This window comes from Pochonia chlamydosporia, chromosome 3 (assembly GCF_001653235.2).
Source record: "Pochonia chlamydosporia 170 chromosome 3, whole genome shotgun sequence".
NCBI classification, from domain to species: domain Eukaryota; kingdom Fungi; phylum Ascomycota; class Sordariomycetes; order Hypocreales; family Clavicipitaceae; genus Pochonia; species Pochonia chlamydosporia.
The window spans coordinates 3,932,786-3,959,482 of NC_035792.1; the positions used below are offsets into that span (position 1 = coordinate 3,932,786).

A 26,697-nucleotide genomic window follows, 5' to 3' on the forward strand; every position below is an offset into this window, starting at 1 on the left:
GGCCCTTGGGATGGGATGGCAAAATGGGCTTCTCAACATTGAACGAAGACTTGTCGTATTCCAAAGTTCCAGATCCCTGGTCCTTCCTTCCTTCCTTCCTTCCTTCCTCATGCGATTTGTTCCATTTACGCCTGCTCAACCCCAGCTCACTCATTGTTTCCTTTTTATCTCCCGTCTTCTACCCAGTTGCTTGCTTTTCTTCCTTCTGTTATGATTCTTCCCATTTCATAGCCTTGCATCAACAATGAACGCTTTGCTGGCTTACGTTCAGTTTTCTTGGGTATTCCAGTAGCTGCGCCAGCCTTATTTCGCATCCCATCGTACCACAGGCCTATTTTGGAACGCAGCAGCAGAGCATCGACAAGCAGAATGATTTCGAACCATTTTCTTACGCAACTGCCGCCGCCTGCAGCTGCATTATTCGTCCTTGCCACACTCTCGAGCCTGACCACGGGCCATGTTTTACCACGAGAGACGAACACTGTCGAATCGCGCACTCTGAACGTGATGCTGTGGCCGTTGCCTACACCAGCTCCCATATCGCCCGCTGAACTTTTGCGCCGACAGTCAAATACAATTTGTGGTTACATAGGAGGTGATCCCGATCTACCAGCTACATGTTTGGCGGGGTCTCACTGCGCCGTCGACGTTGAACATAAAGCTATAGGCTGCTGTCCAGACAAAGGGCCTTGTAACGCTGGAATCTTTACAGGATGCGTTGATCGGAACAGTGGCCCCCAGAGTGAGGCCGACCCTTACATATATACATGCCGTGGGAAGAATGTATGTTACAAGAACATGTTTGAGGGAGGATATTTCCAGTACGGGTGCGGTTCAGCCTCGGGACTGGCAACAACGGTTGTTCAGACTGCGTCAGGGAAGAAGCCATTGGACCTTACGACCATTTCAATAAAATTGACGGCAACGCCCACGCCCCTCTCGCGGCCTACTACGCTTAGCTCGGAGTCGTCTAAGACGTCGGATTCTAGCACGGGTTTGGGGTCTGGGTCTCCAGCGGCTAGTGATCAACCTCCAAAGCCGTCCGAAACGGATGGGGGTGCTGCGCCGAGCAGTAGCGGGAGCAGTTCGAAGAATACCGGTGCTATCATAGGAGGCGCTATTGGCGGTGTTGCCGTTGTCTTTGCTCTGGCCGCTTTGGCATTTTTCTTATGGAGGCGAAAGTCGAATAACGTTCGTCGAGGCCCAGGAAACGAGAAGGACCCCAAATACATAAGGTAAGTTCCATTCTGTATTGAATGTGTGCAACCGTCGTGGAATCATGGTCACTAATTTGTGTAGCCGACCAATGGGTCCAACACATCACGCGTTTGAGCCTCTTGCATCCTCACACGAGGCTTCCGAAACGGGGTTCCGTGCCCAGAGCAACCTACCCGTCGAGCGTAACTCAGACGGTGTCAGTGCTGAGAGCGGCCTTATGGGTAGTCCTTTGCCTCAACCACACAGCCATGAGGCTATGGACGCGGCGGTTACTAGAGGCGGAGATGTCAACTACGACTCTGACCGCGTCCCTTTGACGAGAGAGCTCGACGACTTCTCCCACGGATTCAACTCGGCATTGGAAGGTATAGACACCGACAGTGACGGCGAGGCAAATCAGAACAATATGGCAACATACCCCGGACCTCGAAGGGGCGGCGGCGGAGGCGGCGTTCTCTGGCAGCAAAACCGGAGACGCAGTAGAAACCTTGCGTGGATGTAATGAACAAGCATTCTTGGAGAGGAGTGAATCCTCTTGTGATACCTTATTATTCTTATTTGTCAAGGGGGGCTATTGTGATTAGGTTGGAAACAAAAAATATTGCTATTGGTGACGAGCAAAGGCGTTATTGGCTACGGATTGGGGCAAAGAGCAGTGTTATGGCATATTTGTCACTGCCATTGCCAAATGGCATTATTGGAGTAATTGACCATTCGATTGGTTGGTGTTTGAAATTGGCTGAACCGTTTCTATTTCAGGCAGAGCATTTTGTCGAAAAATCCTGTAAAGATCGGTGGCTGCTGATTGTATGAGTTATATCAGAGTTTGCCACTATGGCACCAAAGCAAAACAAATGCACATATTTCATATACTTGTATCTCCTTACTTCTGTTACCCCGTACTCTTTTTGTTTATCACTGGCCAGGGGACTTTGGCGCGTCCGGGTCAGGGTGATTCTCCCACCTCCTGGTCGTCTCGCCCCTCGCAACCATGGTGACATTCCACGGCTTCAACTCCAAGACTGTGACTGTGTTGTTCACACCCGGTTTTAATATCGCACCCGGCAAGTACAATGACTGCTGAGGCCCAACAATCCTGTACCGACCCAAATTGAAACTATTTACCCAGACCACGCCTCTTGTGCCACCCGCAATGGTCAAGTACGTATCCAGCTTGGACCGGCTCTCGTTTTTATTCACAGTCGGAACCAAGAACTTGCCCTTGTAAAACACCGGCATCGCGCCCTTTTGAATCCCGCCTTTGATTCTGCCCCATAGAACCGGTCGTTTCTTACACGGTGCTAGGCTTACCTTCCACTCTCGAAGCACGGAATCCCCCACCGACACGACGCCCTGTATCCCCTTGTGCGGATCGAGCAGCGTGTTTGTCAGATTGGACTTTTTGTCCCAGTGGTTTGTGCGGCCGGTATTTTCAACGAGAAGTTGTAGCGTGTCACCTTTTTTAAGAGAGAGGGTTATGGTCGCAGGATAGGCGTAGAAGTTGTCGATTACGCCTTTCTGATGCTCGTTTACGTAGACTATGATTCTGTCGCGGGGCCGATCACCTGCTTTTAGGGTGCCGTTTGTTGCGGCCCTGACTTTGTGCTCGTACAGGATGAAGCCGTATGCTTGGCTGAGTCTTTCCATGTATATGGGTTCGGGGCTCGTGATTGTGCGTGTTATGGCGCCGCGGATGGTTGTGAAGGGTTTTAGAACAACGTCTGGGAGGGCCATGAGCGGTATGTTCGCGGGGGGTTCGGGGACGGCGGTTCGGTTGGGGATGTGTTTGAGGATTTCGCCGCGGAGGGTGTGGTACGGGGCTGTGGTGCGGCCTGCTTCGTTGATCGGGGCGTTGTGGTCGTAACTTGTTGTGAAGGTTGTGTTTCCGGATAGGGCGCCGGTGCTGAAGCCGAAGTTTGTGCCGCCGTGGAGCATGTATATATTGATGGAGTTGTTTGCCGATAACGTGGTGTTTATGTTGTGTATGTAGGTATTCAGTAGGTTCTGGTTGAGGGAGTGGTGTTTGGATTGAGGACCCCAGTGGTCTGGGTTGGCGATGTGTGCTTCCCCGTCGATATGGGGACCATGAGAAGAAGGATCGGTGATGACTTTATCACGTATACGGAATCCGTTTGGTCCACCGCCTACGACGGATAGTACACCTGGGATGTATCCGTCCCTGACGAAGTCTTCGTCCCCTCTGTCCATAGTATACAGGGGAACATCGAAGAAGTGGGAGGTGAGGTCCCGCAAGGCGAGCTTATATTGCATATCTTCGCCATATGATCCGTACTCATTCTCAACCTGGACCATGAGAATGTTTCCTCCCCTCGTGATCTGCAAGTGAGATAGATCACTAGCCAGTCTTGACAGATAGTCTTTCGTGGCACTAAGGAACGGTATGTTATAGCTTCGTACTTTGGTGCGACCGCCCTTGGAGAGCCAGTATGGAAGACCGCCCCAGTCTCGTCCACCGCCGACATATGGTCCCGGACGGAGCACCACGTATAGTCCTTCTTCGTGGGCAACTTGTACGAAGTGGGTGATGTTGTTGGCTGGGTGGGTGCTCCATTTTCCCTTTTCGGGCTCCAGCTCGTTCCAGAAGGTGTAGCTGAAGATGGTGTTGATGCCCATTGCTTTGGCGGAGCGTAGTCTTCGCCACCAGTAATCACTTGGGATTCGTTGCGGGTCCATTTGTCCGCCGACCATGACGAAGGGCTTTCCGTGGAGGAGGAATGTTGTGCGGTTGTATGTGAATGGGGGTGGTGAGGCCCATGTTGAGAGGGCCGTTGCGGCGAGTATGAAACTTGGGAGATGCATTTTGGAAGTTGTTACTGATGATTGTTTAATATGGGTTGCAGCTAGGGTTTTATATTAGATGGTATATGTATGTGGAAGTTTATTCGATATATACATTTTGCTGAACTATCATATTGCGGTTGATACAGGGCCATTGAGACGGCGAAACCTTCGAGCGCAGCCACAGTAGTTTAATTGAAAGAGTTTCCGGGTCAAACTAGGAAGTTTGGATAGGACTGCTCGATATAATAAGCTTATGTTCCTGATTGTCGTTGGATAAGGCTAACTGGACGAATCAAGAGAGGATCTGCTGGCCTTGTTGGAACTTGGATTCAGATCTCGCTCGAATGCAACCACTCACACCACCTAAAGTCCGACACCTGGTATATTTTGATCAAACGTGAAGGTTTCTAGTGATGTGATGTAGTGGAATTGCTGTAATTGCTGAAATACCCTTTTTGTGGAAAAGGTTATATGGGAAGGTTTGAGCCTGCGTTGCTTCTGAAGAGTATAATCTGCATGGGGTGGCTGGGAATGGGACTATCAGCTTGTCAATGCAGAAATATTTGTGAAATATTTTACATGTCTAGTTATGTAGAATTATACCCCTTCATTAGGTGATATTCATCAAAATTCCATTCATCAATAGAAAACGAGAGAAATGGCTCCTCGCCGCTCAAGGTTAAACCCAATCCATCAACGACTTGTTCCTGAAACCCAAACTAGTTTCCCGTAAACTTTGGCAGAGCCTTGGTACATTCCGTCAGGTCGTTGATATTGTATACACCAAGCAAACTCATGCGGATATATTCTCTCGCATAGTCCTGACGAAGTATTAGTACAATTCACTACGTCTAAAGGCTGGAGAAGGCATGCCTGGTTCCAAGTCATTTGCCCAAAGAGAAACTGGCCATATGATTTCCACAGTGCCTTTGTCCGGGAGTCCGTCGCAATGTTCACATCGCTATCCAGCTTCAATACCTCCTTCGGGCTATTGCTGTCAATAGTCTCCCTGAAATACCTGGTATCCCACGTCCCCGGAGTGCTGTCTTGGGGCGCTTCTAATCTCTCTGGAAACGCTGTCCTCTGCCGACTCACTGTATGCGCACCGAGAAGAGCCACAAGCCCGGCCGGACTGATTGTTTTATCTTCAAACAGCTTAATCAGCGTATCGGCATCATCAAAGGCACCCGGTAAATTTCCCCTTGGCGCCGCCTCCTTATTGTCCTTTCGTCCCACGAACGTCCGGATTCTCGGTCCAACTGGGCACACGACCGTTCCAACCGTGGCCCCAAACTGAATGAGGTCTGCCATACTGACACCATAGGACTTGTACTTGTCGAACCACTTCCTCATCTGGGGACAAAATCCTCGGAGGCCCTCGTTTTCAGTCCTGTCTTCGCACTCGTTCGCCAAAAGGATGGATCCGTCGGCGCCGCCGGTTTTGCCAGTCTTCTTGGACCAGCTCCCTGCGTCGTGAAATCCGAGACGAATAGCACCGCGAGCAATGGCATTGCATTCTTTTCCTTCAACCATGGCTCCCCGCATGTCGTCGGCAATGTACTTCCATATACAGCAGGGATCTTTCTTGCATGCTTCCGAGTCTTTGGCTGGTAGAGAACTGTAAGCGGACGACAGGTCTTGTGGATCACCTTTACCGATGAGGATATTCTTAATGAGGCTTCCTGTTTTAGTGAGGTCTCTATCCGCTAGAAATTCCAAGTCACCGATTAAGGATGTCGACCTGTTTGCTTTACGCTTCTCAATTTCTGCGAGGGTGTTGGCCATGTCAGGGTACGAGGATGCCACCTGAGCAATGGTCAAGACGACCGACAAAATAGGCGAGGATTTCATGCTGAGCCTGCGTTTCCACGATACAAGTTAACAGTATTAACATGAATTTCAGACGATCTGCGGCCCACATGTTGACGGCGGCATGGTCCATTATAAGACTTTCATCAAACGTGCTCCGCCGCCGATGAACGGGACATCTCCGTCATGCATTTGGTGGGGATTACACATGGTTGTATTTAAGCTTGAAGGATCCCATCTTGGCAGTCGCATAACGGAACCACGTCTAATCTGAAGATGCACCTCCCTTCCAAAAGCGTTGGTTGTTTGCACCGTTACTCCGTGCCAGTGCCCGTGCCTCTGCGGCCAGATGGCCCAGTGTGACGAATCATGGTTTTGAGTCTAGCTTCTCGAATTTTTGTCTCTAGGTTTATTTGACGTTGGAAGCGATCTCACGAGAGCACATAGTTCATAAAAGCTTGGTTAACGGGCAAGTCACGCACAACTGTCGGCCGGTACGGCATATGCAGAAGGGGAAGGGTCGCGTGATAATATGCTCAACTAGCCCCGCGGCGGCTTAGAGCATTCAATTTGAATGAAATAGATGTTGATTGGATCAAAAGTATGTATGTCTGGCCAACTGCGCGCATTCCATTTGTCACCGTCTCGAAGCGGCGTGGAAATTCGGAGGTTAGGATCTGGTCTGAGCTTTGCTGACAGCGACACACAACAGGACTCGACCTTAACTTAATTGAGTTTTGTATTCATCAGCCCACATGAGCGTTGTATTGAATCCGAGATTAGTCGTGATATGAAAAAACGTGTGTGGATATCTTCTTTCCACTTGCATCGTATCTCTGGGGGAACACGGTAAATAGTCCGTCAACATCTCTCGGTTCGTAGTCAAGAGATAATGCTCCTTGAATCAATACATCCAATCCATAGTTTGTTTTCAACCAATGGGAAAACATGTCCATGCCCGCAATGGCCCCGGATCCTGTCCAAATATTCCCATCAACAACCCACTTCTTCTCTCTTGTCCAATTAACTTGCGGAAAGCGTTTCTTCACCCATTCGTATTCGACATTATTGATTGTTGCAGTTTTACCATCCAGCACACCGGTGGAGGCAATCAACGAAGCCCCGGTGCAAGTCGAGAAAATCAGCTTCCCTGCGGCGACATGGCGACGGATGAAATCGGCGTACTGCGGGTGCAGTTCAAAAAATGCGACATTCGGGCCGCCAATCAGGAGGCAATCCAGCTCTGGACATTCATCAACCGTCGTCGTAGGCACAACGGTGATGGCGCTTGTCAGAAGGCGAACGGGGTCACGGGTCAGCCCGATGTGGTGGAAGACGAATTCCGGGGCGCGAGAGATGGTCTCCTCATCGACAGGACCAAAGGTTTTCAAGACCGTCATGACCCTTTTGCTTGCAGAGTTCAGGAGATCGGTCGGCCCAATTACGTCGATGGCTTGATAGTCATAAACAAGACAACCAAAGTGGAGAGGAGCCATTTTGCCTGTGCGGTGTTGCAATGAGGTGCCAGCGGTAACTTGATCCCAAACTTATTCTTTGCTGACGAAGGCTTCTAATATGAGCTGCAATGCAGGTTTATATAGCTCTGTGGCGTTGCTGACTGTATACCTAGAATGTGGTGTTGATATTTCCGAATGGGGTCGGATGTTCAAGATCTCCCATCCTGTGATTGCTAATCAGTCAGAACGGAGTTTTCGCATTGAGCCAACCATTGGCATTCAAGCATCAGGGAACTGGCATACAATTATTAATTTCAACTTGCGCCCTGACTTGAAAAATTCCGTTAAAGGCGTGGTGCAAATTTGTTTCATTCTGATGCATTTCCGCTAAACGACCAGATTTTGAGGCTTGATTCGTCGAGAACTCTGTAGGTTCGTCCATGACCAGCATACCCCAAGTGTGTATCACTCTCCTCGTCCACGTTGGAATGCTCCCATCCTCCGGAACATGTAGCAAAGACCGATCCGCTACGGTGCAAAATTGTGGCACATACAGGGGATTCGTGAACTTTCCAACTCCATGACGGCGGTGTTTCTGCAGCGGTCAACCCGACTTGGTCCCAGACGACAACAGAGCCATCCTGAGAACCTGCCCATACTTCAAACCCCCCGTCCCCATATGTGTTGCCCTGAAAGACGTCACAGTTGAGTCTTTGCTGCGTCTCAGCTTTTCGACCCGTCAAGACGCTGAGGAGCTTCCCTGAGCCTCGAATATCGTAGACCAATAGACCATTTGAGCGACGCTCGTTAATCACAAGATATCGGCCACATGGACTCCATAAAACTTGCATGATACCTTGGCCCAGGTAAACACCCGGAGATCCAGGCAGATCGGTTTCCGATATTTTCCAGTTAGCTACAGCACCATCTGCGCGATGTAGGTCATACAGTCCCATCCATCGAGTCCATGTTCCAGCAGCGACAAGAATTGCCTGATTAGCATCCGGAGGTGAAACGGCGAGAGCAGAAACCGTTCCCTTCATGCCTACTCCGTGCCCTTTGGAAATGTGTCTTTTGGAGGGAATGGTAGGAACTGTTAAAACCGGCCCATCTGATCCGTGCCGCGATAGGTCGAAATAGTCCAAACGATTTGCGGATCCGCATATGAAGTGAGTGCCAGGATACTGCCATACTAGGGAGGAGGGGGTAATAAACTGCTCTGTTTCATGTCTAATGAGCTTGTATTGCCCGATTGGGACAGCATTGGTTTGCTCCGCGAAGGCATGATAGAGGTGCAATGGATGATCTCGACAGCCAACGAGGAATGTTTGCGAAGCAGGTTCGGACAGGGTGAAGAACGGGGAGGGCGCTATGACTTGGGTAGGTTCTGGTAACTTGACAGTAGCCTGCGGTTGCAATTGGAGAGCTTCGTTTTCTGCATGCAGCAGATCCGCAGGAAGTACAAAGGACGAAACAGAATTGTCCGAAGACCCAGTGAGTATCGTAGTGCCATCAGCAGTCCATTGAGCTGAAGAGTAGAAGACACGGTTCGACGGAGAGTTGAGTGAGTGTTCTTTGATCGTTGCGGGATGTTCTGCCAATAATTGTGTCCCTGGCGGCTGTGCTGTAGCATCACCAGCCGGCCGGGGTGGTTCTGGGCTCGTCGATTTGTGCTTCATGGTACATTATACTGGTAAAGATGACTTGGTGTCGCGCTTTTGCTATGGGTTGTTTGGTAGACTCTGCACAAAAGGCGGGCAGACTCTGGTTGCGGCCCAACTCTCCATGTTGTGGCTATTGGGTAGCCACGTCCACACTCGGTGCTTTCATGTTCTCTGGCTGGAAGACGATGCAAAGATTGCAGATTCCTTGTTAAAAAGCGAGTACAGTCGATCCCGTGGGTGTCAGGTTTCTGCAGATGGAATTGATAATAAAATTGTCGTGGTGGCCCTGGTCAAGATGGAAAGCTCCATCTCTGGCTGGTCCGTGCTCCCCTGCGCCAGGCCGAACATCTTTGACAAGCCACTTTCGTCGGGAAGGAGATTGGCTAAAAGGCAGGTGCAGGCGCAGCGCAGGGCAGGAGCTAGTCACGTCATACAGCAGTAATAGTGCCGACACCAGCGGTGACAGAGACACGGGAGTGTCGAAATTGCATGCTGGTGCATCGCACCTTCCCCCAATCCTTAGGCTGAAATTATGTGATGCAACATACAGGGTACAGTGGTATTGAATAGATTGGTGTGATGATGATGTTGAATGGCCAAGCTGGTTGCAGTCCCAAGGTAGCGCTTGTTACTGAAGGCCGTAGTCGGACAGCTGTGGCGTCTGGATTGGGGTATTCGCATCCTGAAGCAGAAGTTCAGAGGCGCCATGGCATGCACTTCAGATTCTGATATATTACTTCGGAGGCACTTCCGTCCACCAGACTTGGGCATCCAGCAGACCTGGGTGTGGGGAGACATGGGCTGAAGGTAGAGAGACCGGACCCAGGGTCTCCGTCAAGTGCATATGCCTGGTCAATGTGCATATCTCGCTCCAGCTATCGTAGTAACCAGTTTGCCAGTCTCGCCTGGGGCCCTGCCAATCTGCCAAGAGCTGCGCGAGCCACGGCAGGAGCCACACAACGATGTCGGTGCCATCAGGTGGGTGGGTCTGGGTCCTGCCGCCTGCGTCACAGCACTCTAGTGCTTGATAGCCTCCTAGTGCCAGTGCCAGCACAGGCCAAGGTCACGACCACCTCACTCGTCCTCTGACCACCAGACTGGAAGCAGACCGGGCTCTCTGGATGTCACCTTGACCCATCTCGTATCGACCATCCTCTTCCATCCCCCGAGCCTCATCAGCTTCCCCAACTCCAACACTTCTCGAGCTTCAACAGCTTCAGTCCTGGCTGTCGCTTGTCGGGCCAGCTTCTCCAGAATTGCTGCGGCGTCTGGACCTGATTTGTTCAATCGCGTCACGTCAATTCCCTAACCAGACTGCCTCCGGTTCTGTGACCCGCTTCAGCTGCATTCATTCCCATTCTCGCACAAACGAACATGGTGTCGCGCCACATTTGACAACAACGTGCTTTCTCGAATTTATAACGCTCGGCTTTCTACTTTGAAAAGGAGGGTTCAGAACATTGAAGACGTCCCGTAACCGCCGGCCTTGGGCTTCCCTGACATCGCTCCTCTCCAACACTGCTTCAAACTTCGGCCCGCTCCGTTGCCTCACCTCGCCAGATAGCGACTCCACGCGAAGCATCCTACATTGTCAAACTCCCTCTCAACTGAGATCTCCTCTATTGACGTTCTTGGTGGTTAAAATGGACTCTCTGATATCGTCGTCAAATTCTCAATGCGAGGCATTGAAGGATCCCTCATACCTCGAACTCGTCATTTCCATGTAAGCCCCATGGCATCGCCTTTCAGGCTCCTTGAGATAAAAAAGAACGTTATTGACACTACGCTTGTGAAACAGTCTTATTTTGGTCGGCCTCTTAATATCATATCTGCCACAGCATTACCGCATCATTTCTCGAGGCACGGCAGAGGGGATTTCCCCTTACTTTGTCCTACTGGGGACCACGTCTGCCACCTCGGGCTTTGCCAATATCCTGACAGTTCCCCAGTCTCGCGCCGCCATCGGGTGTTGCAAAGAACTAGAAAGATTTCAATGTGCTGCTGGGTTGCTGGGCGTCGCTCAACTTGGGACACAGTGGGTCTGTTTTACGCTCATGTATGTTCAATGCCCTCTTGCGTCCACCTCTTGCTGATGCATTTTTGTTCGAATGCAACTTGTTTGTTAACAGTAAACTTCTAGCCTGGTTCTATTTCTCATATTTTTCCGATATCAAGACGCAACCATACCTTCTGAGGAGCTGGGGGGAGAATCTCCCAAATGGCAAACCGCGGTGGGTGTTGGACTTGCCTGTGTCATCCACGGGCTCCTGGTAGTCATTATCACTGGGGTGTTTACTATTGCGTTGCCGAACCATTTGACGGCATGGGCGGACTTTTTGGGAGTCATGGCTACGGTGCTGGCAGCAATCCAATACTTCCCGCAGATTTGGACCACGTACCATTTGAAACACGTTGGGAGCTTGAGCATCCCAATGATGTGTATTCAGACGCCTGGTGGCTTTTTGTTTGCCGCGAGTCTGTACGCTAGACTTGGCCCCAAGGGTTGGAGTACGTGGGCGATCTACCTTCTCACGGCTTTGATGCAGGGTTGCGTCCTTGTTCTGGCGGTATACTACGAGCTGGCTGCACGACAGCATGAACGCCAGCAGTTGATCCAAGATGGCAGTGGTCATTACTCACCCTTGGAGAATTCAGCACCCCCTCGACGTCCGTCGGCAAGCCGAACGTACTCGGAAGGATGGGAACGAGGCTTACCGGGCCCTTTCACGGGACACCCGGAGCGATATGCCGAGACTGAGGAAGACTTGGACGATATTCAAGAGAGGGAGCAGAGGGCTATTGAAAGAGAGAACCAGCCCTTGTTACGTCCTGGCGGTATTGGCAACCCTCGGAAGAACTATCGAACTACCAAGAAACGTTGAGTATAACTGTGTGTGCTGGGAATTCTGAAGTTTGTTCATGTGGCGTTTTGATGTCATAGTTGGTCTTGTTTTTCGCACATATGCACTTTTGGGGAAAGACAGCGGGAAGGGGAATGCCATCGCCTTTTTGGTTCGACTAGATGTAGGGCATTGCATCCTCTCGTTATACCACAACTATGGAGTTATAGGGTATCTGCATCTTCAGACGAGTTCCTGCCTTTGGGAAGAAATGAACAACTGTGTCTGTCTTCTGAGCCCAGTGCGAGACTAGTGGCCATAGAGACAGGGATTCAGCCCTCCATAGAAAGAATCTATTTGGTCAGATACATGGTAATGCACGGAGTAAACTTGGTGACACCACACTACCGCGTCAAGTCTGGAGGACTGCATGTTTGCTGAAGGTGGCAAACGGTGGCAGCATGTCGTGCTACCCAGACTGCATGGCGGAGGCGAAATTATGCTTTTATGTGCTTGACTCTTGAGTGCCTCTGAGTCTGCTTACCTAGGTTGGTATTCATTCATACGGAGTACTGCATAGGTGGGTAGGTGGGTGGTCAAACACTCGTGCAGAATATGCAGGCGACTCATCGCTTGCACAAAATTGAGCGTAGGTGAGACATCTTTGCTTTGAGATAACTACTCCATAAAATGTCCCTAGTTGCGAGATGATTTCTCTCTTTCCACAGAGGCATGTGGCAATAGTCACGAGTATCATGTGCATACCATTGTACTGGTGTCTCCGGTCTTGAGATCCCAGATGCACAGGAATGCGTCGCTAGTCTAGAGATGGTGTTGTGATGGAGTAGTGGTGTTGCTGTTGGCCAAATAACTTAAGTAGACGGGTCTAGCCAAAAGCCCTGCCATGTTATCCCCGTTCTAGATATTCGTGGCGATGGTAAGTGGTACACGTCAATCGTGATGTGATTTAACCGCTGCCAGCAGGAGAGTAATCGATTGAGCTCGTACATGATTCGACGGATGGTATTGCCTGTCGGATGCTGCTACTTTGTGAGCAGTTTGTCGATTCTATTACAGCTCTAGAGATGGATATTATGATGAGAATCTATTGGACTCGGCCACGCGTCCACCGATACTGGTATATCAAGGTATTTGTCGGGTCGTGTCTTTTACGTCAAATGTGTTTGTCTGCAGAGGGAACATCGCCAACTCCTAACTCTGTGCCTCTTCAGCGGACAATTTTGATAATGCAAAGTATGGGTAGTCCTATCGACCATGACAATGACTTTGTCTATAACGGGGTCCACACGCATTTGAACTCTCAGACGGTATCACATATCGCAGTGTATACAACAATATTTTGAGATGTATTAGTATATGCTATAATATGTCGAGATGTATTAGTGTATACTTGGATGTGGGCAAATACTTTTTACGACAGAGTGTACCTCTGCGAGCTGGTCATGGCGGAGATGTTGGAGATGTCAATTGCTTTTGGTGGGGCAGCTTAAGTGCTTGCATCGTAAGTATCTCCAGTCCCAGTCTTGTGTTGACAACTTGGCATCGTTTCGGATGACGGAGGAAGCTATCCTGAGTTTTCATCAACAAAGAAAGGGGGAGAAATTGCCATGCCCTCAGATAGCCTCAGATGAGATGTAAAGTGTTTCTGACTTATGAAGGAGGTAAGGTCTCATGATGACTACGGCACGACTCCGACACAATCATATCTAAGGCAAGAGGCTGCGGCTTGTATTCCGGGGTAAACCATTGATGAGGCCTCATCTTGGCCTATCATAATCAACATCCCGCCTCGTGGGTTCCACCGTCGAGTCACAGCATGGCATTTCGCACATGGACAAGATACAGTCTGCTATCATTGACTGTACCTTGTGATATGCGCCTTGCCCCGCCATACAAAGAAAGAGTCATCAACACGTCAAACGACATTGACCCCGAACATCACCAATTCCATCGATCACACAAGTCACATCGAATTGAGCCCAAACCAATCGAACTCTTAGACTGCCACGGTTACACGACTCGACTCCCTCCCACGATTTGTCTCTACACATTAGAAATATACACATACACATCCATGGCAATCTACAGCGCCGTTCCTCCCCCAGAGGACCTCACCAATAATCCCACACAGCTGCAATCGCCATCCACGCCAGTGACCAATGGCGCCATCGACATTGATGCATGGACGATATCTGCGCTTCAATCGTTGAGCGTATCGCCAGTCGCACGCGGAACCGGCACCCCGCTGTCCATCCCGCTTGACGATGCCGCGACCGTGATACAGAAGGAAACGCGTGTCGTCGCATTCCGCGAATCGTCAGACGACAATGGCCTTCCTCGTCGTCCGCCCTCCAGGCGCGACAGCATGAAGCGCCGCGACGAATTGCTCAAGGGCAAGGAAGGCAGTCGTCAGCGTAGACGGTGGGAAAATGGTACTGCGCCAACTATATCCCCCGCGCCATGATTTCTAGTTGAATCTCAAATTCGGCTGCTTACCATTTTTTGCCATCCAGACCATCTTGTCGGTGTTCCCAACGTCCAGCCTCCCGTGGCTGCAGATTGGGAAGTTCACCCGACGCATCCAGTTCAACGGGTTCCCTATCAGCTCGCCCAGTTTTGGGACCGCGGCGTCCGGCAAAGAGTTGAAGAAAAGACGGCCAAGCTGCAAGCTGTTCGCAAGAAGCAGCAGCTCAAGACTGGTAGTGCTACTGGCTTGGGTGTAGGCGAAGTGCCCCGGGATCTACGAGAGATGGCGAAGCGCACGCCGGCTATTCGGGGCTGGGTGCATGCGATAGAGGAACCGGTGCGACAGTTTCTTTTCGAGGAGCAGGACCGACGTTCTGAGTCGGCGCAACGACAATATACGGGCGACGAAATTTCCAATCAGTCTGATTTGGACTCGGACGATGAGGAAATTGTCTTTGTGGGTAGGGATAGTGCGATGCGAGAACTGCGAGAAAAGAAGGAGGCTCGATGTCGTAGGGCCAAGAAGGCGGCTAGTCGGGAGAGGATCGATTCCGGAGTTGTGTTTGACTCATTTGGGGAGGGAGAGAGCGCCGCGTTCAAGTACGTTGAAGCTCCACGTGAATTTAAATGTGATGTTGTGCATGTTGATGCTAACGGTTTCAGACGCTGGCTGGCTCACTCAATTTCAGATTACTACGGCCTCGCATCGAAATCTGTGACACCATCCAACACGTCATGTCGAGTTGTATACGTTGGCTTGAAGCAGGTGCATCAACTTAACGGGATGCTGTTGAGGAAGATGCCCCGACCGCTATGGGAGATGTGTTGAAACATGTTTCTTTCCCTTTGGTCTCTGAGACCTTGTCACTGTTTGGTCTAGACAAAATCTTTAGACATATACGGTAGATTGGGGTACGGCGACATGCAGGCCATATTGTAGATATTACAGGACTTTCTGCGAGTTGCCGGACTAAGCAACCAGCGTTGACAATATATGTGTACTGTTGTTTGGTCGCATGCTGCTTTTCAGCTTGCAATTTGGAATTCCTGGATCCATTGGCTGTCTACTCCCCTGCGACGAGTCTATGCCAACGCCACTATTGCAAGGTATGAAGTCGATGTCTGACGCCAATCTCACGGTTGTTGAAGGGCAGGCACTCCTGGGGTCAAAGTTCGCCATGACATCTGGACTTCCGGCTCCGAAACGTTGATAGATGCGGGGTGTTTCAAATGTGGTCCAAGGTAAGGTATTAGACTAATAAGACGGAGCTGGAAATCACTTCCAAGCGGTGGAAATAGAATCACCGTCGTACAAAGGTTCCAATCCAAGTTGCTTGGACATCTCTTCTAGTCAAAGTCAAAGGTTGCCGTCCACACAATCATGTTGGCAAGGGACCATGAGCACTCCTCTAGTATATCAACTTCAGTGATTTTTTAAAAGGCAGATATAAGGAAAGCCTCTCAAGCTTCCTGCACCTTTTGCTCAGCATCACAAGGCAGGCAACGGCGTGTTGAGTTCGTTGCATGCAAACCATATACAGACTCTGTCGTTCAACCCCTCGTTGAATCTACGGCATAAACAAGACGCGCATCTAGTCGTTTTATCTTGCGCTCCTCAGACACCACCATTATACAAGCCATGGAAGTGGCAACGCCCTCTGCACAAGTTCCCAGCAAATCCTCACCAAACGAGTCATGGGCCAGCGCTCAAGTTTCGATCGTGTCCATCGGGTTGAATACCCGGATAGGACATCTGCAACTTCGGCCGAGTCTAAAGCCTGGTGGCTACAGGGCATGTTTCAGCCACCAAGAATTCCAGCACATGGCTCGCGACGTCCTGTGGGTAAGGGCACAATTCATTGTCCCTGTCTCAACACCACTCACAAACTAGCGTGGATGAAGGCCCCCCTCGTCCCAATACCTCGATTGGGAATGACAGCCACAGTTTTCGGTTTGTTCCTGTCACAGAGATGAGGAGAGTGTTCGGCAAAGATCACAAACTGGGGAAGGCTGATCGTCCAAGATTGCTCCACTGCGTCGAGCTCCAGACTCAACACATGGTTTAGCTAACTTAGCTTCTTATCTGTGCGTACAGTAGCTCTCTGTTGCGTTACAGGGGCCGTCCTGTCATGGGATGGAAGTTGAGCAGTCTGAGACGCCACGCGGCGGAGCTGAAGAGTCTCAACACACTGAGAATGCCCTTTCAAACAAGCGCCTTTCTCTGAATCTTGCCTCGAGAGGGAAGTGGTCCACCATGGGCGAGAGGGGTTGGGTGGCTTGAATAGCTTCGTGCTGAAGATTAGGGCCAGTGTGAATCTGGTTTCGCCGAAGATAGCCTTTGCTGATTTGGGAGGGTTAGGTATGGCCGTTTTTATAAACTGAAACCTGTGTGTTATTTTATTCATGCATGTCCGCACTTGCATGCAAATGCAACAGTTATACCAAGTCTTATATACAACCTACATACTCACATACCTTGTATACGGTGATCCTTTGCGAGGTGCCGCCTCCGATGGCAAGTCAACATGCATTTCACCTGGGTTTTACTGGCATTGCTCGCCTCGATCAGTTTGGCTGAATCTGAAGGATCCTCGAAATCTTCTCCATCGGCGACGGAAGTGTTGCAACAACTCCCGAAATGTGCAGTAAGGACTTACAACGCAACGTGACGGTATGACTATAACTAATACTGGGGTTGGCAGCAAAATTGTTTGGCCACGGCTGTAGTCAAATCAAGATGTCAACCAACAGATGTTCAATGCATCTGTGACAGCGAAGGAGTAAACGAAGCAACCACCAAATGTGTACAATTATCTTGTACCGTTCCTGAAGCACTGGGTATGTCACAAACATGCATCCACAACAGTAGCAACCGTATCGTATGCAAACCCATTCATAACTAACATACACGTCGATAAGTCACCAAGAACATCACATCAAAAGCCTGCAATTTACCCATCCGCGACAAAGGACCGCAATACATCGCCGCCTCCGTCGCCCTCGGAAGCATCACCATCTTCCTCGTCCTCTTGCGCCTCGTCTTCAAACAATTCTTCTCCGCGACCAAGAGCCTCAGTCTCGATGACCAAGTCCTCATTGCCGCACTAGCAATTCGAGTTACGTGCACTGCCCTCAATGTCGCTGGCGTCGGCGCACATGGACTCGGCAAGGACGTTTGGACTCTGCCTCCAGGCGAACTACCCAAGTTTCTGGAATACTTGTACATCTTGGAGGTGCTCTACCTAGCAGAGGTATCACTCATCAAGCTAGTCCTGTCGCTGTTCTACCTCCAAATCTTCCCAGGGCCTATTATTCGAAAACTACTATACGGCACGATCGTGTGCAACATCCTATATGGCGTGGTGCTCTGCACGACTGCCATTTTCCAGTGCACGCCTGTGAGCTACTTCTGGACTCAATATACGGAACTTGACACCACGGGGCGTTGTATCAACATCAATGCGTTTGGGTGGAGCAATGCGACTATTAGTGTTGCTTTGGATATTTGGATGATTGGCATTCCACTGAGTCAGATCCCCAAGTTGCAGTTGCAGTGGGTGAAGAAAGTGGGCGTGGCTATCATGTTTCTACTGGGCTCTTTGTGAGTATTATCGCATCGTAATGTTGATATTGATCTATCCTAACAGTTTGACTCTTAGCGTCACCATTGTGTCTATACTGAGATTGCAATCCCTCGTCACATGGGCCAACTCTACGAACCCGACCTACGAAGAATGGGACATTGTCTACTGGTCAACGATAGAAGTCAACGTCGGAATGATTTGCGCATGTCTCCCGACGATGCGTCTCATTCTTGTCCGCATCTTCCCTCGAGTCCTTGGTGGTACGACCAAGGATAATACCGATGCTCTTGGCTCCAAGGCAGTAGAGGTGCATGTCAGCCGCTCTAACAGAGTTTCTATCAAGGAGATCGGCTTATCTGACTTTGGGGCGTCACTGGGACGAACCTGGACGCGGATTGGTGAGTGTATTATTTCGATGTGTTCGTTTTTGGGGTCGTTGCTAATTTGGTTAGAATCGAATGCGTCGAGATAGTGCGCTGGTCGTCGCTATCGGCTGGTAATTTGGACATGATTATCGCAGGAGACGACAACGATACCAAAGTGTCAAGATGTTGAGGTTTTGCTTGCTGGGATTATCTGGCTGGCATTGATTACCTGTGACTGAAGAATTGCCATCTCCATCTTGCCTATGGAGGCGAAGATCTCTGGAATGATTGAGGTTTATGAGCTGTATGAACCTAGGTTGTAATGAATAAGATGATACCGTCATGTGTGTGCCTACTTTTGTGTACAATGTCTTCGCAACGTACAGTCTGTGGTAAACAGTATTTACCTATATTCAAGTATACACTAACACATCTTGATATGCCTTAGCATACAATATAATTTGCGATATATTCCCTGTGTTTAAATACTTTTGACCCCCTGCTGTAATTTTGCATCAGCCCTCCCACTGCAGATACCTTCTTCGATTCTTTCCCGCCAAGACCATTATTTTGAAACTCTCTGTTTTTCTGTCGTACAACCTACTGCAGAATAAACTTAGTCATGGACAAGTACTCTATAAATCCACATTCCATTGCACAACATATGACACATGTGGCACTTCGCCGATCCATGATGCCATCCCTGCGAACTCTGCATGAAAGACCAGTCACTAAACCAAGGTAAGTGAGACCTGCTGCCAAAAAGCGGCTCGTCCCTCTCCCATGCATCTTGTTCATGCATGCTTCCTTTTTCTATAGTTTGAGTTTGTAAAACACGACGAAAGCGGTGCCGATTCCGTCAGGTTGCACCAAGTTCAGTCAGCATTGACTGAAACATCGCGTGGCTGGCCAGCTTGCTCTGCATCGTAGACCGCTTCTCCCGAGATTTGCTTTTACAACTCATCCTTATATATGAGCAGATTTTCCTCGAAGCCTCAGCCTGAGTACGATTTTCCGCCGACAACACTTACGCACTCTCACTATGCGATTCCAACCTATCCTGATGGCAGCGGTCTTGTCCGCCGCTGCCAATTCTCAAGCTCTAGGAAAGGTAATGCCATCTTCCGTTGCTGTCCCACCGGAAACGTGCTGATAAGTTAGGCCTTTTTGTACTCCAAGGAGTCTTGCGAGGGTACAGAGCACAAGGTTGAGCCGAATGACAAGTGTACTCTCCTACCTGAAAGTTTGTATGTTGATGTCAACGGCGTGTCTTACTACTATGGTAGTTAATGAGTTACGGTACAGGAGACGAAAAATTAATGGCGCCAAAGTCCCCAAGGATGTTGTTTGCGACTTTTACACGTAAGTATGGTGGTCTTTATAGGAGTGGTTGGAACTGACTTAAGCTAGGGATGAGCATTGCAAAGAACCTCTTTTGATTGGCATGGAAGAGCCTGGTGAATGTAGCTTCAGCGAATATGACATTGAAAACCGGGCGGTGAGTGTTCACTGCTACGACGATAGGGACCAAGATGAAATTTAAAATTCTCCTGCAAAGGATATGCTAGAAACCTAGACACCAGGGACAATGGAAGGCTGCTGGGGCTAGTGTGTTTCGACATCCATATCCCTGGTTAAGTGAGAAGGAAACTAGTTTTATCCTCTATCATCATTCCATATATATCTTGCACGTACAATTGCCTCTTCTCCGCCTACCAGTGCCCCATATCTAGACTTTAGCTTCTCTTCTGTCATTGTCAATAGCTTGACCAGTCCTAAGTTACCAAATTCCTTAAACATTTCATGAGATAGGGCGAGAGATGCTCGAGTGTTCAGGCCTGATCGTCGTAGAAATATCTCCCACGTAGTATCACAAAGGGACACGGTTTCGTCGCAGGTCTGCATTTGTTGATTATATTGCACAACCACTGACAATATCCACCGTGATAAAGTCCTCTCGGCTCCAGGAACGAAGTAAACGATTACATCAGTTGCTAGTTTGCTCGCAAAACAGACGAAATCCGAGTAGTCGGCAAGATCTGATGCTGGTAGGGTTGCCATGTATTCTCCAGAAGGGTTCGCTTCAGATACCAGCACCACAAGTGTTGAATAACGTTGGCTAAGATGCAATATGCGTTTTCGTAATGATGTCAAGGTGTTTGATCCTGGTAGTGGTTTTTGCTTGACTTGTAGAAGCGTGGCCACAGCTATACCAGCATTTGGAGTCAAAGGAATATCGACCTCAGCGGTATGGGAACCAAGGGGGGAAATATCGTTGTCGCCTCGTGGATGATGCAAATCTATTTGTTGGCCTTCAAAGTCTCTGTCTATTAGTTTATCGGATGGCCACACTTCCTCTAAGTTTTTTATCATTGCATGACCCAGCTGCACCGATATTAAGAAGCACCCGGGTTCCCTAGGGACCCGTGTATGAGGTGCCATGGCATCAACCCTTAATAAGTCTGTCACATTATTGCCCAGCTGGGTCACACTTTGATCCCGACTGGTGCTGGCTACGTCCATGACCTTTGATGTCGTCGCAATCACAGGGTTAGAGTTCGTCGCTGGGTTGCTTTTCACGCCTCGCATCTCCATAAAAAGAGATAGTAAGTTGCTTGTATTGTAAGTGTCTTTCTTGTTACACAGTTCTTTGCTTGGTCCTTGTAGCATTGTTGACACATGAACTTCATTTGTTTCTGAGGGCTCCGGTTGTATACATAGGTCCATCGGAGCTTGAGTTGTGTCTTCCGCATTTTGGACATCATGTATCTCGTCGTTGTCACCGAACAATTGACTGGTTGGCGGTGAACTTTTATGTGCTTTAGCAGTATTATGGCCAACTGAGGCAAATAAAAAGTATTTAGAAACGGACGGTTCCGCGACTTCTGTGTGAGTAGTCCGCTCTTCTCGTGGCTCATCGCTGACTACGAGAGTCTCGCCACTGCTGTCGTAGGCGTCTTGCAAGGAATTTGCACTGAAATCCTCGAAACAGCAACGACGGTCTAGGTTTGCAGTTGGATCAGCTTGCTTTAGACTATTACTTTCCACATGTACATTCACCTTCTCTGCGCCCACGTGATGGATATCCCGCAACAATACAACGTCTCCGTCGAAGCTACTGATAGGCTGCATCCTCAGTGGTGACGACGACTGACTCTCTGTGTTTATTACAGTTTCCGGTGGCATTGTGAGATATTCTGGTTCCGATGTGAGATCCATGATGGAGACAAATGACTCCGCATCGCATGAATGATGTTCTTCTGGCTGCGATGGCACGGGTAGAGAGCTGATTTCTAAGAACTTCTCCTCCAACTAGGACGGTTAAACATCGATCCACAAGAAATCTGAAGAATGGGCTTACAAATCGTGATGATGAGATAGGTGTGGTGGTGAAGCCTCTGATGACTCTGTCAGCTTCTTGGCTGATCTCATCCATATATTCTTGGTCGGCATCTGTTGAGGCTCTCTCATTTTCGAGCTCGTGCCAAAGCAGACGTGCCAGTCTCTGTGCTCTTAAGGGAAAATTTAGACCTTCATCTTTTGCATCTTCTACCCGCAAAATGGGTAACCAAATTTTTGCCAAATCAGGGTCCCTTTTGCTTCGTATTTGTGCTATAAAATCCTCCAAGTCAACCTCTGGATGGAAGTCAAGGTCAATAAACCTTGTCGGCAGAGGGAGATTCTGATAGATATCGTTCCATCTTGGGAGCATTCGAGGAAGGAAATCGGATTGGCGACACTTTTCTTCGAACTCATTCAACTGTGACGCAAGTCGGTCCGGCTCCTCTTCGATCGCAAAGGTTGAATGCGGTAAATCGTAGGAATAACGTCCATGTTCTTCGGCTAGACAATTCGCTTGGGGAGCAAAAGTCGTATTTTGGAGCGAAGATAATTGGTGTGCAATGTCAAAAGGATGTTTGTGATGATCAACAAAGCAATCCTCATGGCGGGCATAGTGAAGTGCATTTTCAGCTTCCATAGTGTGTGCAGTTGGTTCATGGCGCTGTTCAGAAAATAAATCGGGGGAATGAAGTTGAAATGGCATTGATAATGGATACCTAGGTAGTGAAATGTCTATGTTCAAGATTATGGGCTTAACTACTACATGTACCCGAAGGGAGTCAGTGTATCAGACCAGTGACATGGCCAGACATTACGTCTGGTATTTGTATCGCGTTCTAAAGCTTGGTGCATTCAAATCAGCAGTGCAATTGAAAGAATTGAGGCAGGAGCGAGTCTGCGTTCTTGCTCAAGGGTAGCTGAAGATGCTAAATTGGCGTGGACAGTGAAGGTGGTCTGTGGTCTGGTGGTATTGTAGGGCAACTGCAGCCCAGCACCTGTCTGGTTGGGTCAAGGTTCATCCATGCCCACCTCGAGACTGCCGCGCCCTTCTGGAGTTAACGCCGGGACATGCGGGTCGCACCTGCAGCCTGGCTCACTTGCACTTGCAGCTTATTAGCTTGGCTTCCCTTCTGTCCTAACTCCGATCTCCAATGACGCCAATACCTGGCGCAACTCTTCACCAACCTCAACACATGGAGCTCTACATGTAGCTCTCCTAGAGAGCTCCTTCGCCTTTTCATCACCGAACAGCCTCTGCACTGAATTCAAAATGTCTTACATTGCCCCGGTACACAAACCGACGAGCATCCGACATGCTCTCCGCATCCGATTCCTGTCTCCAGATGTGGAAGATCTGGTTGTCGCGTGAGTTCGCCAGACTACCACAACTTTTCTCTACCACCACGCACTTCTTTCTAGAGCTTGTTGTTGACCCATTATTGCTGATAGGAAAGCCAATCGGCTCGAGATATGGCGTCTTACGGACGATGGCATGACTTGTCTTCATACAAAACTCATATACGGAACTATATCCATGCTTCAACGTTTGCAACCCAAAGACTCCGATACCGACTTGCTCTTTATAGGCACCGATCGATTACAATATTTCAATGTCGCCTGGAATCCCGAGACGAACCAGTTAGATACCGTCGAACAACCCATTGAAGATGCCGCTGAGCAATACATGCGGCACTCCCAGAGCCAGAACAAGTGCCTGGTAGACCCAACCGGCAAATTTATGGCCATGCACCTATGGGAGGGCGTGCTCAACGTGTTCCGGCTGCCTACACGCAAGGGTATCACGACAAAGCTAGTAGCTCTCGACCAAGTGCGGCTAACAGAGCTCTGGATGAAAGCCAGCACCTTTTTACACAGCCGAACTGGACATCCGAGAATCGCCTTCTTATACAAGACCCAGCTCGACCAAGAAGAGGCTCGGGTAGCTGTATACAGGCTCACAAAAGACGACAAAGGTGGCGATGTGGCCAGATTCGACCCTCACAAGGAGAGAGAGCTTGACCAGGTCATTTCGGACCCGTACGCATCCATGCTCATTCCGGTTCCTGTCAATGAAGAAAAACGATATCATGTTCGCAACAACGAGGGAGCAAAGGCACATCTAGGAGGGTTGTTGGTGGTTGGGGAGACGCTGTTGACATACTTTGACAGCCTCACCTACTCCAGTGTCTCCTCAACCTTGGAGAAGCCAAAAATATACGTTGCTTGGGCAGAATATGATGACGTTCACTACCTGCTAGCCGACGACTATGGAAGGCTCGATCTATTAACCATCGAAACCAACCTGGAACCGACTGGTATTGTGGTGACTGGCATGACTGTCGCCCCTATGAAGTTTCCCGAAGGCCTGCCATATACTTCTCGAGCTTCGTCTCTTGTTTATATGGGAGATAACATGCTCTTCCTTGCGTCGCATCACGGCAATTCTCAGCTGCTTCGTATTGATATCAAGAAAAAAATCATGCAGGTGGTCAAATCTCTATCAAACAACGCACCAGTTCTAGATTTTGCCATTATGGATATGGGAAACAGAGAGGGAGATAGTCAATTCGGCAACGCCTTCTCTTCTGGCCAGGCTCGAATTGTCGCCGGATGCGGTGCATACCATGATGGCAGCTTGCGAAGCATCCGGAGTGGTGTTGGGCTTGATGATGAGGGCATATTGGATGAAATACAGGACACGAAGGGGCTTTTTACTCTACGGTCCCATGTTGCTAGTCAGGTAGATACGGTTGTGGTATCATCTGTTGCAGACACAAGAGTGCTTAGATTTGACCCTGCGGGTGGCATAGAGGAAGTGTACGACTTCCAAGGGTTGCGTTTGGATAAGGAGACATTGCTAGCTACCAACATATCCGACGGCCGACTCCTCCAAATAACACCGCAATCTGTCGTTTTGCTGGACTCAGAGAGTGGTGTGGCTTTGTGTTCATGGGATGTCCCGAATGGCAAATCTATCACGGCGGCATCAGCAAATTCTGGTTGGGCCTTGGTTTCAATCGATGGGTCAACGCTCGTTTCTTTGAATCTCCACGATAACTTGACCGCCGTTTCACGAGATACGACCCGAGATGCCTCGACAGGACAGCTCGACCAGATCTCATGTCTTCACGCCGCACGCGATTCTCCTGACATAGGAGTGGTGGGTTGGTGGGCTTCGGGAACTATATCCATTGTCAATCTTGCTACACTGGAACCTTTACACGGCGAATCGCTAAGGCAAACCGAGGATAGTGCGTCGGTGCCTCGGGATATTGCGCTGGTGCAACTTCATCCACCAAATGTTTCCGGCGCCACGCTCCTCGTCGCGTTGGAAGATGGCAATGTTGTTACCTTCAACATGTCTATGCAAGGCTACACGATATCAGGTCGCAAGAGTGTGACTTTGGGGAGCAGCCCTGCCCGTCTGCATGTTCTTCCACAAGACGATGGGACTTGCAACGTATTTGCAACTACCGAGCACGCTAGCTTGATCTATAGTGCTGAGGGAAGAATTATATATTCTGCTACAACTGCAGACGACGCAACATTCGTCGCGCCGTTTGACTCCGAGGCTTTTCCTAACTCAATCATTCTTTCTACAGACAACCATATACGGTTGTGCCATATTGATAAGGAACGCCTTACACATGTCAAGACACTTCCTGTCAAAGAGACTGTCCGACGTGTTGCATATTCGCCTACATTGAAAGCGTTTGGTTTGGGTTGTATCAAGAAGGAGCTTCGCAACAATGAAGAAATCATAACTAGCTCATTTAGGCTTGTTGATGAAATTGTATTCCAAGAACTTGGCGAGCCATTTGTCCTCAATGCATCTACCTCTCTAGAAATGGTTGAAGCTGTCATTCGAGCAGAATTGCCAGATAGCACAGGCAATCTTGCGGAGCTGTTTTTTGTGGGGACAAGTTTCATAACGGATGATGATGGCATCGAAGAAAACGATACCCGAGGGCGAATCTTAGTACTCGGTGTTGACGAACGTCGGCGAGTGTACCAGATCGTTTCTCACAATCTGAAGGGGGCTTGCCGATGTCTTAGCACTCTTGGGGAGCATATTGTGGCCGGCCTTTCGAAAACCGTGGTAGTGTACAACTATGTGGAAGAAACCACGACAACCGGTTCTTTGCAAAAGCTGGCAGCTTATCGGCCTGCTTCGTTTCCCATGGACCTCGACATCTCTGGTAATATGATTGGGGTAGTTGACCTCATGCAGTCTTTGTCTTTGGTAGAATTCTTCCCGTCTCAAGATGGATCTCGGCCAAGGTTGGAGGAGACGGCGCGTCATTTTCAACCTGGATGGGCCACGTCAGTGTGTCATCTCGATGGTGAGAGGTGGCTGGAGGCAGATGCCCAAGGAAACATCATTGTTCTGCAAAGAAACCCAGAGGCTCCCACAGAGCAAGATCGAAACAAATTGGAGGTCACAGGTGAGATGAATATTGGAGAGCAGATAAATCGCATTAGGAAACTACATGTTGTATCTGGTGAGAACGCCGTGGTGTCACCTAAGGCGTTCCTTGGATCAGTAAGTTTACTCCCTAGCTTCATCTGCTGCTTCCCGAAAACTAACATAATGACAGATTGAGGGAACGTTGTATCTTTTCGGCGAAATTGCACCAAACTACCAAGATTTGCTTTTGACTTTCCAGTCGAGGCTGAAAGATTTTATCTATGCTCCTGGAAACATCAGTTTCGACTTGTGGCGCGCGTTTAGGAATAAGGCTCGTGAAGGCGATGGACCGTTCCGCTTTATAGACGGGGAAATGATAGAAAGGTTTTTGGATTTAGACGAAGAGAAGCAAGAACTCGTCTGTGAAGGCCTTGGGCCAAGCGTTGAGGATATGAGAAATATGATAGAAGAACTGAGGCGGATGCATTGAGTTGTCGTGGCTCGATGATGGATGAATCTAGCCAAAAAATAGATACAGTAAAGTAAGCACATGAATCATGAGCGTTGCACATCTCAGTGCAGCAATTACAATGCCGAGAAGACATCATTCATGCCGTAAAAGGGCAGTTTCTTCATGTGTTTTCCTTTTCCATTTTGATTTTTTTTGGAAGCCATCTACTCAAAATATCTGATTGAATAATTGCCTTCGCGTGCACTACCC

The 26,697-nt window shown here is 49.2% G+C and overlaps 10 protein-coding genes across 10 annotated transcripts; 6 read left to right on the plus strand and 4 right to left on the minus strand.

Moving 5' to 3' along the window:
• Positions 1 to 798: 798 nt before the first annotated feature.
• VFPPC_05031 (alphaherpesvirus glycoprotein E domain-containing protein) lies at positions 799 to 1,720 on the plus strand (the record flags this gene model as incomplete). The annotated part of the gene is made up of 2 exons (XM_018284284.2): positions 799 to 1,235; positions 1,300 to 1,720. 2 exons carry the CDS (start codon positions 799 to 801, stop codon positions 1,718 to 1,720), a joined length of 858 nt encoding a protein of 285 aa, XP_018145705.1.
• Positions 1,721 to 2,133: 413 nt separating this feature from the next.
• Positions 2,134 to 4,038, minus strand: VFPPC_05032 (beta-calactosidase; the record flags this gene model as incomplete). Its single annotated transcript, XM_018284285.1, has 1 exon — positions 2,134 to 4,038. One exon carries the CDS (start codon positions 4,036 to 4,038, stop codon positions 2,134 to 2,136), a length of 1,905 nt encoding a protein of 634 aa, XP_018145706.1.
• A 701-nt stretch (positions 4,039 to 4,739) lies between these two features.
• Positions 4,740 to 5,871, minus strand: VFPPC_05033 (peroxidase; the record flags this gene model as incomplete). The annotated part of the gene is made up of 2 exons (XM_022428433.1): positions 4,740 to 4,841; positions 4,870 to 5,871. 2 exons carry the CDS (start codon positions 5,869 to 5,871, stop codon positions 4,740 to 4,742), a joined length of 1,104 nt encoding a protein of 367 aa, XP_022284513.1.
• A 737-nt stretch (positions 5,872 to 6,608) lies between these two features.
• On the minus strand, positions 6,609 to 7,325 carry VFPPC_13744 (amidotransferase domain-containing protein; the record flags this gene model as incomplete). Its single annotated transcript, XM_018291516.1, has 1 exon — positions 6,609 to 7,325. One exon carries the CDS (start codon positions 7,323 to 7,325, stop codon positions 6,609 to 6,611), a length of 717 nt encoding a protein of 238 aa, XP_018145709.1.
• A 329-nt stretch (positions 7,326 to 7,654) lies between these two features.
• On the minus strand, positions 7,655 to 8,965 carry VFPPC_13745 (WD repeat-containing protein 79; the record flags this gene model as incomplete). The annotated part of the gene is made up of 1 exon (XM_018291517.1): positions 7,655 to 8,965. One exon carries the CDS (start codon positions 8,963 to 8,965, stop codon positions 7,655 to 7,657), a length of 1,311 nt encoding a protein of 436 aa, XP_018145710.1.
• A 1,660-nt stretch (positions 8,966 to 10,625) lies between these two features.
• VFPPC_05035 (PQ loop repeat protein) lies at positions 10,626 to 11,832 on the plus strand (the record flags this gene model as incomplete). Its single annotated transcript, XM_018284287.1, has 3 exons — positions 10,626 to 10,690; positions 10,749 to 11,000; positions 11,091 to 11,832. The coding sequence occupies 3 exons, from the start codon at positions 10,626 to 10,628 to the stop codon at positions 11,830 to 11,832; spliced, it is 1,059 nt and encodes a 352-aa protein (XP_018145711.1).
• Positions 11,833 to 13,885: 2,053 nt separating this feature from the next.
• On the plus strand, positions 13,886 to 15,106 carry VFPPC_05036 (uv-damaged DNA-binding protein; the record flags this gene model as incomplete). Its single annotated transcript, XM_018284288.1, has 3 exons — positions 13,886 to 14,243; positions 14,325 to 14,877; positions 14,941 to 15,106. 3 exons carry the CDS (start codon positions 13,886 to 13,888, stop codon positions 15,104 to 15,106), a joined length of 1,077 nt encoding a protein of 358 aa, XP_018145712.1.
• A 1,696-nt stretch (positions 15,107 to 16,802) lies between these two features.
• On the plus strand, positions 16,803 to 18,416 carry VFPPC_15887 (extracellular membrane protein, CFEM domain-containing protein; the record flags this gene model as incomplete). Its single annotated transcript, XM_022428986.1, has 5 exons — positions 16,803 to 16,922; positions 16,980 to 17,115; positions 17,197 to 17,878; positions 17,937 to 18,259; positions 18,334 to 18,416. The coding sequence occupies 5 exons, from the start codon at positions 16,803 to 16,805 to the stop codon at positions 18,414 to 18,416; spliced, it is 1,344 nt and encodes a 447-aa protein (XP_022284514.1).
• An 852-nt stretch (positions 18,417 to 19,268) lies between these two features.
• Positions 19,269 to 19,769, plus strand: VFPPC_13746 (hypothetical protein; the record flags this gene model as incomplete). Its single annotated transcript, XM_018291518.1, has 4 exons — positions 19,269 to 19,337; positions 19,388 to 19,473; positions 19,532 to 19,588; positions 19,637 to 19,769. The coding sequence occupies 4 exons, from the start codon at positions 19,269 to 19,271 to the stop codon at positions 19,767 to 19,769; spliced, it is 345 nt and encodes a 114-aa protein (XP_018145714.1).
• A 3,069-nt stretch (positions 19,770 to 22,838) lies between these two features.
• Positions 22,839 to 26,466, plus strand: VFPPC_05038 (UV-damaged DNA binding protein; the record flags this gene model as incomplete). The annotated part of the gene is made up of 3 exons (XM_018284289.2): positions 22,839 to 22,933; positions 23,018 to 26,111; positions 26,167 to 26,466. 3 exons carry the CDS (start codon positions 22,839 to 22,841, stop codon positions 26,464 to 26,466), a joined length of 3,489 nt encoding a protein of 1,162 aa, XP_018145715.2.
• Between the last annotated feature and the right edge of the window lie 231 nt (positions 26,467 to 26,697).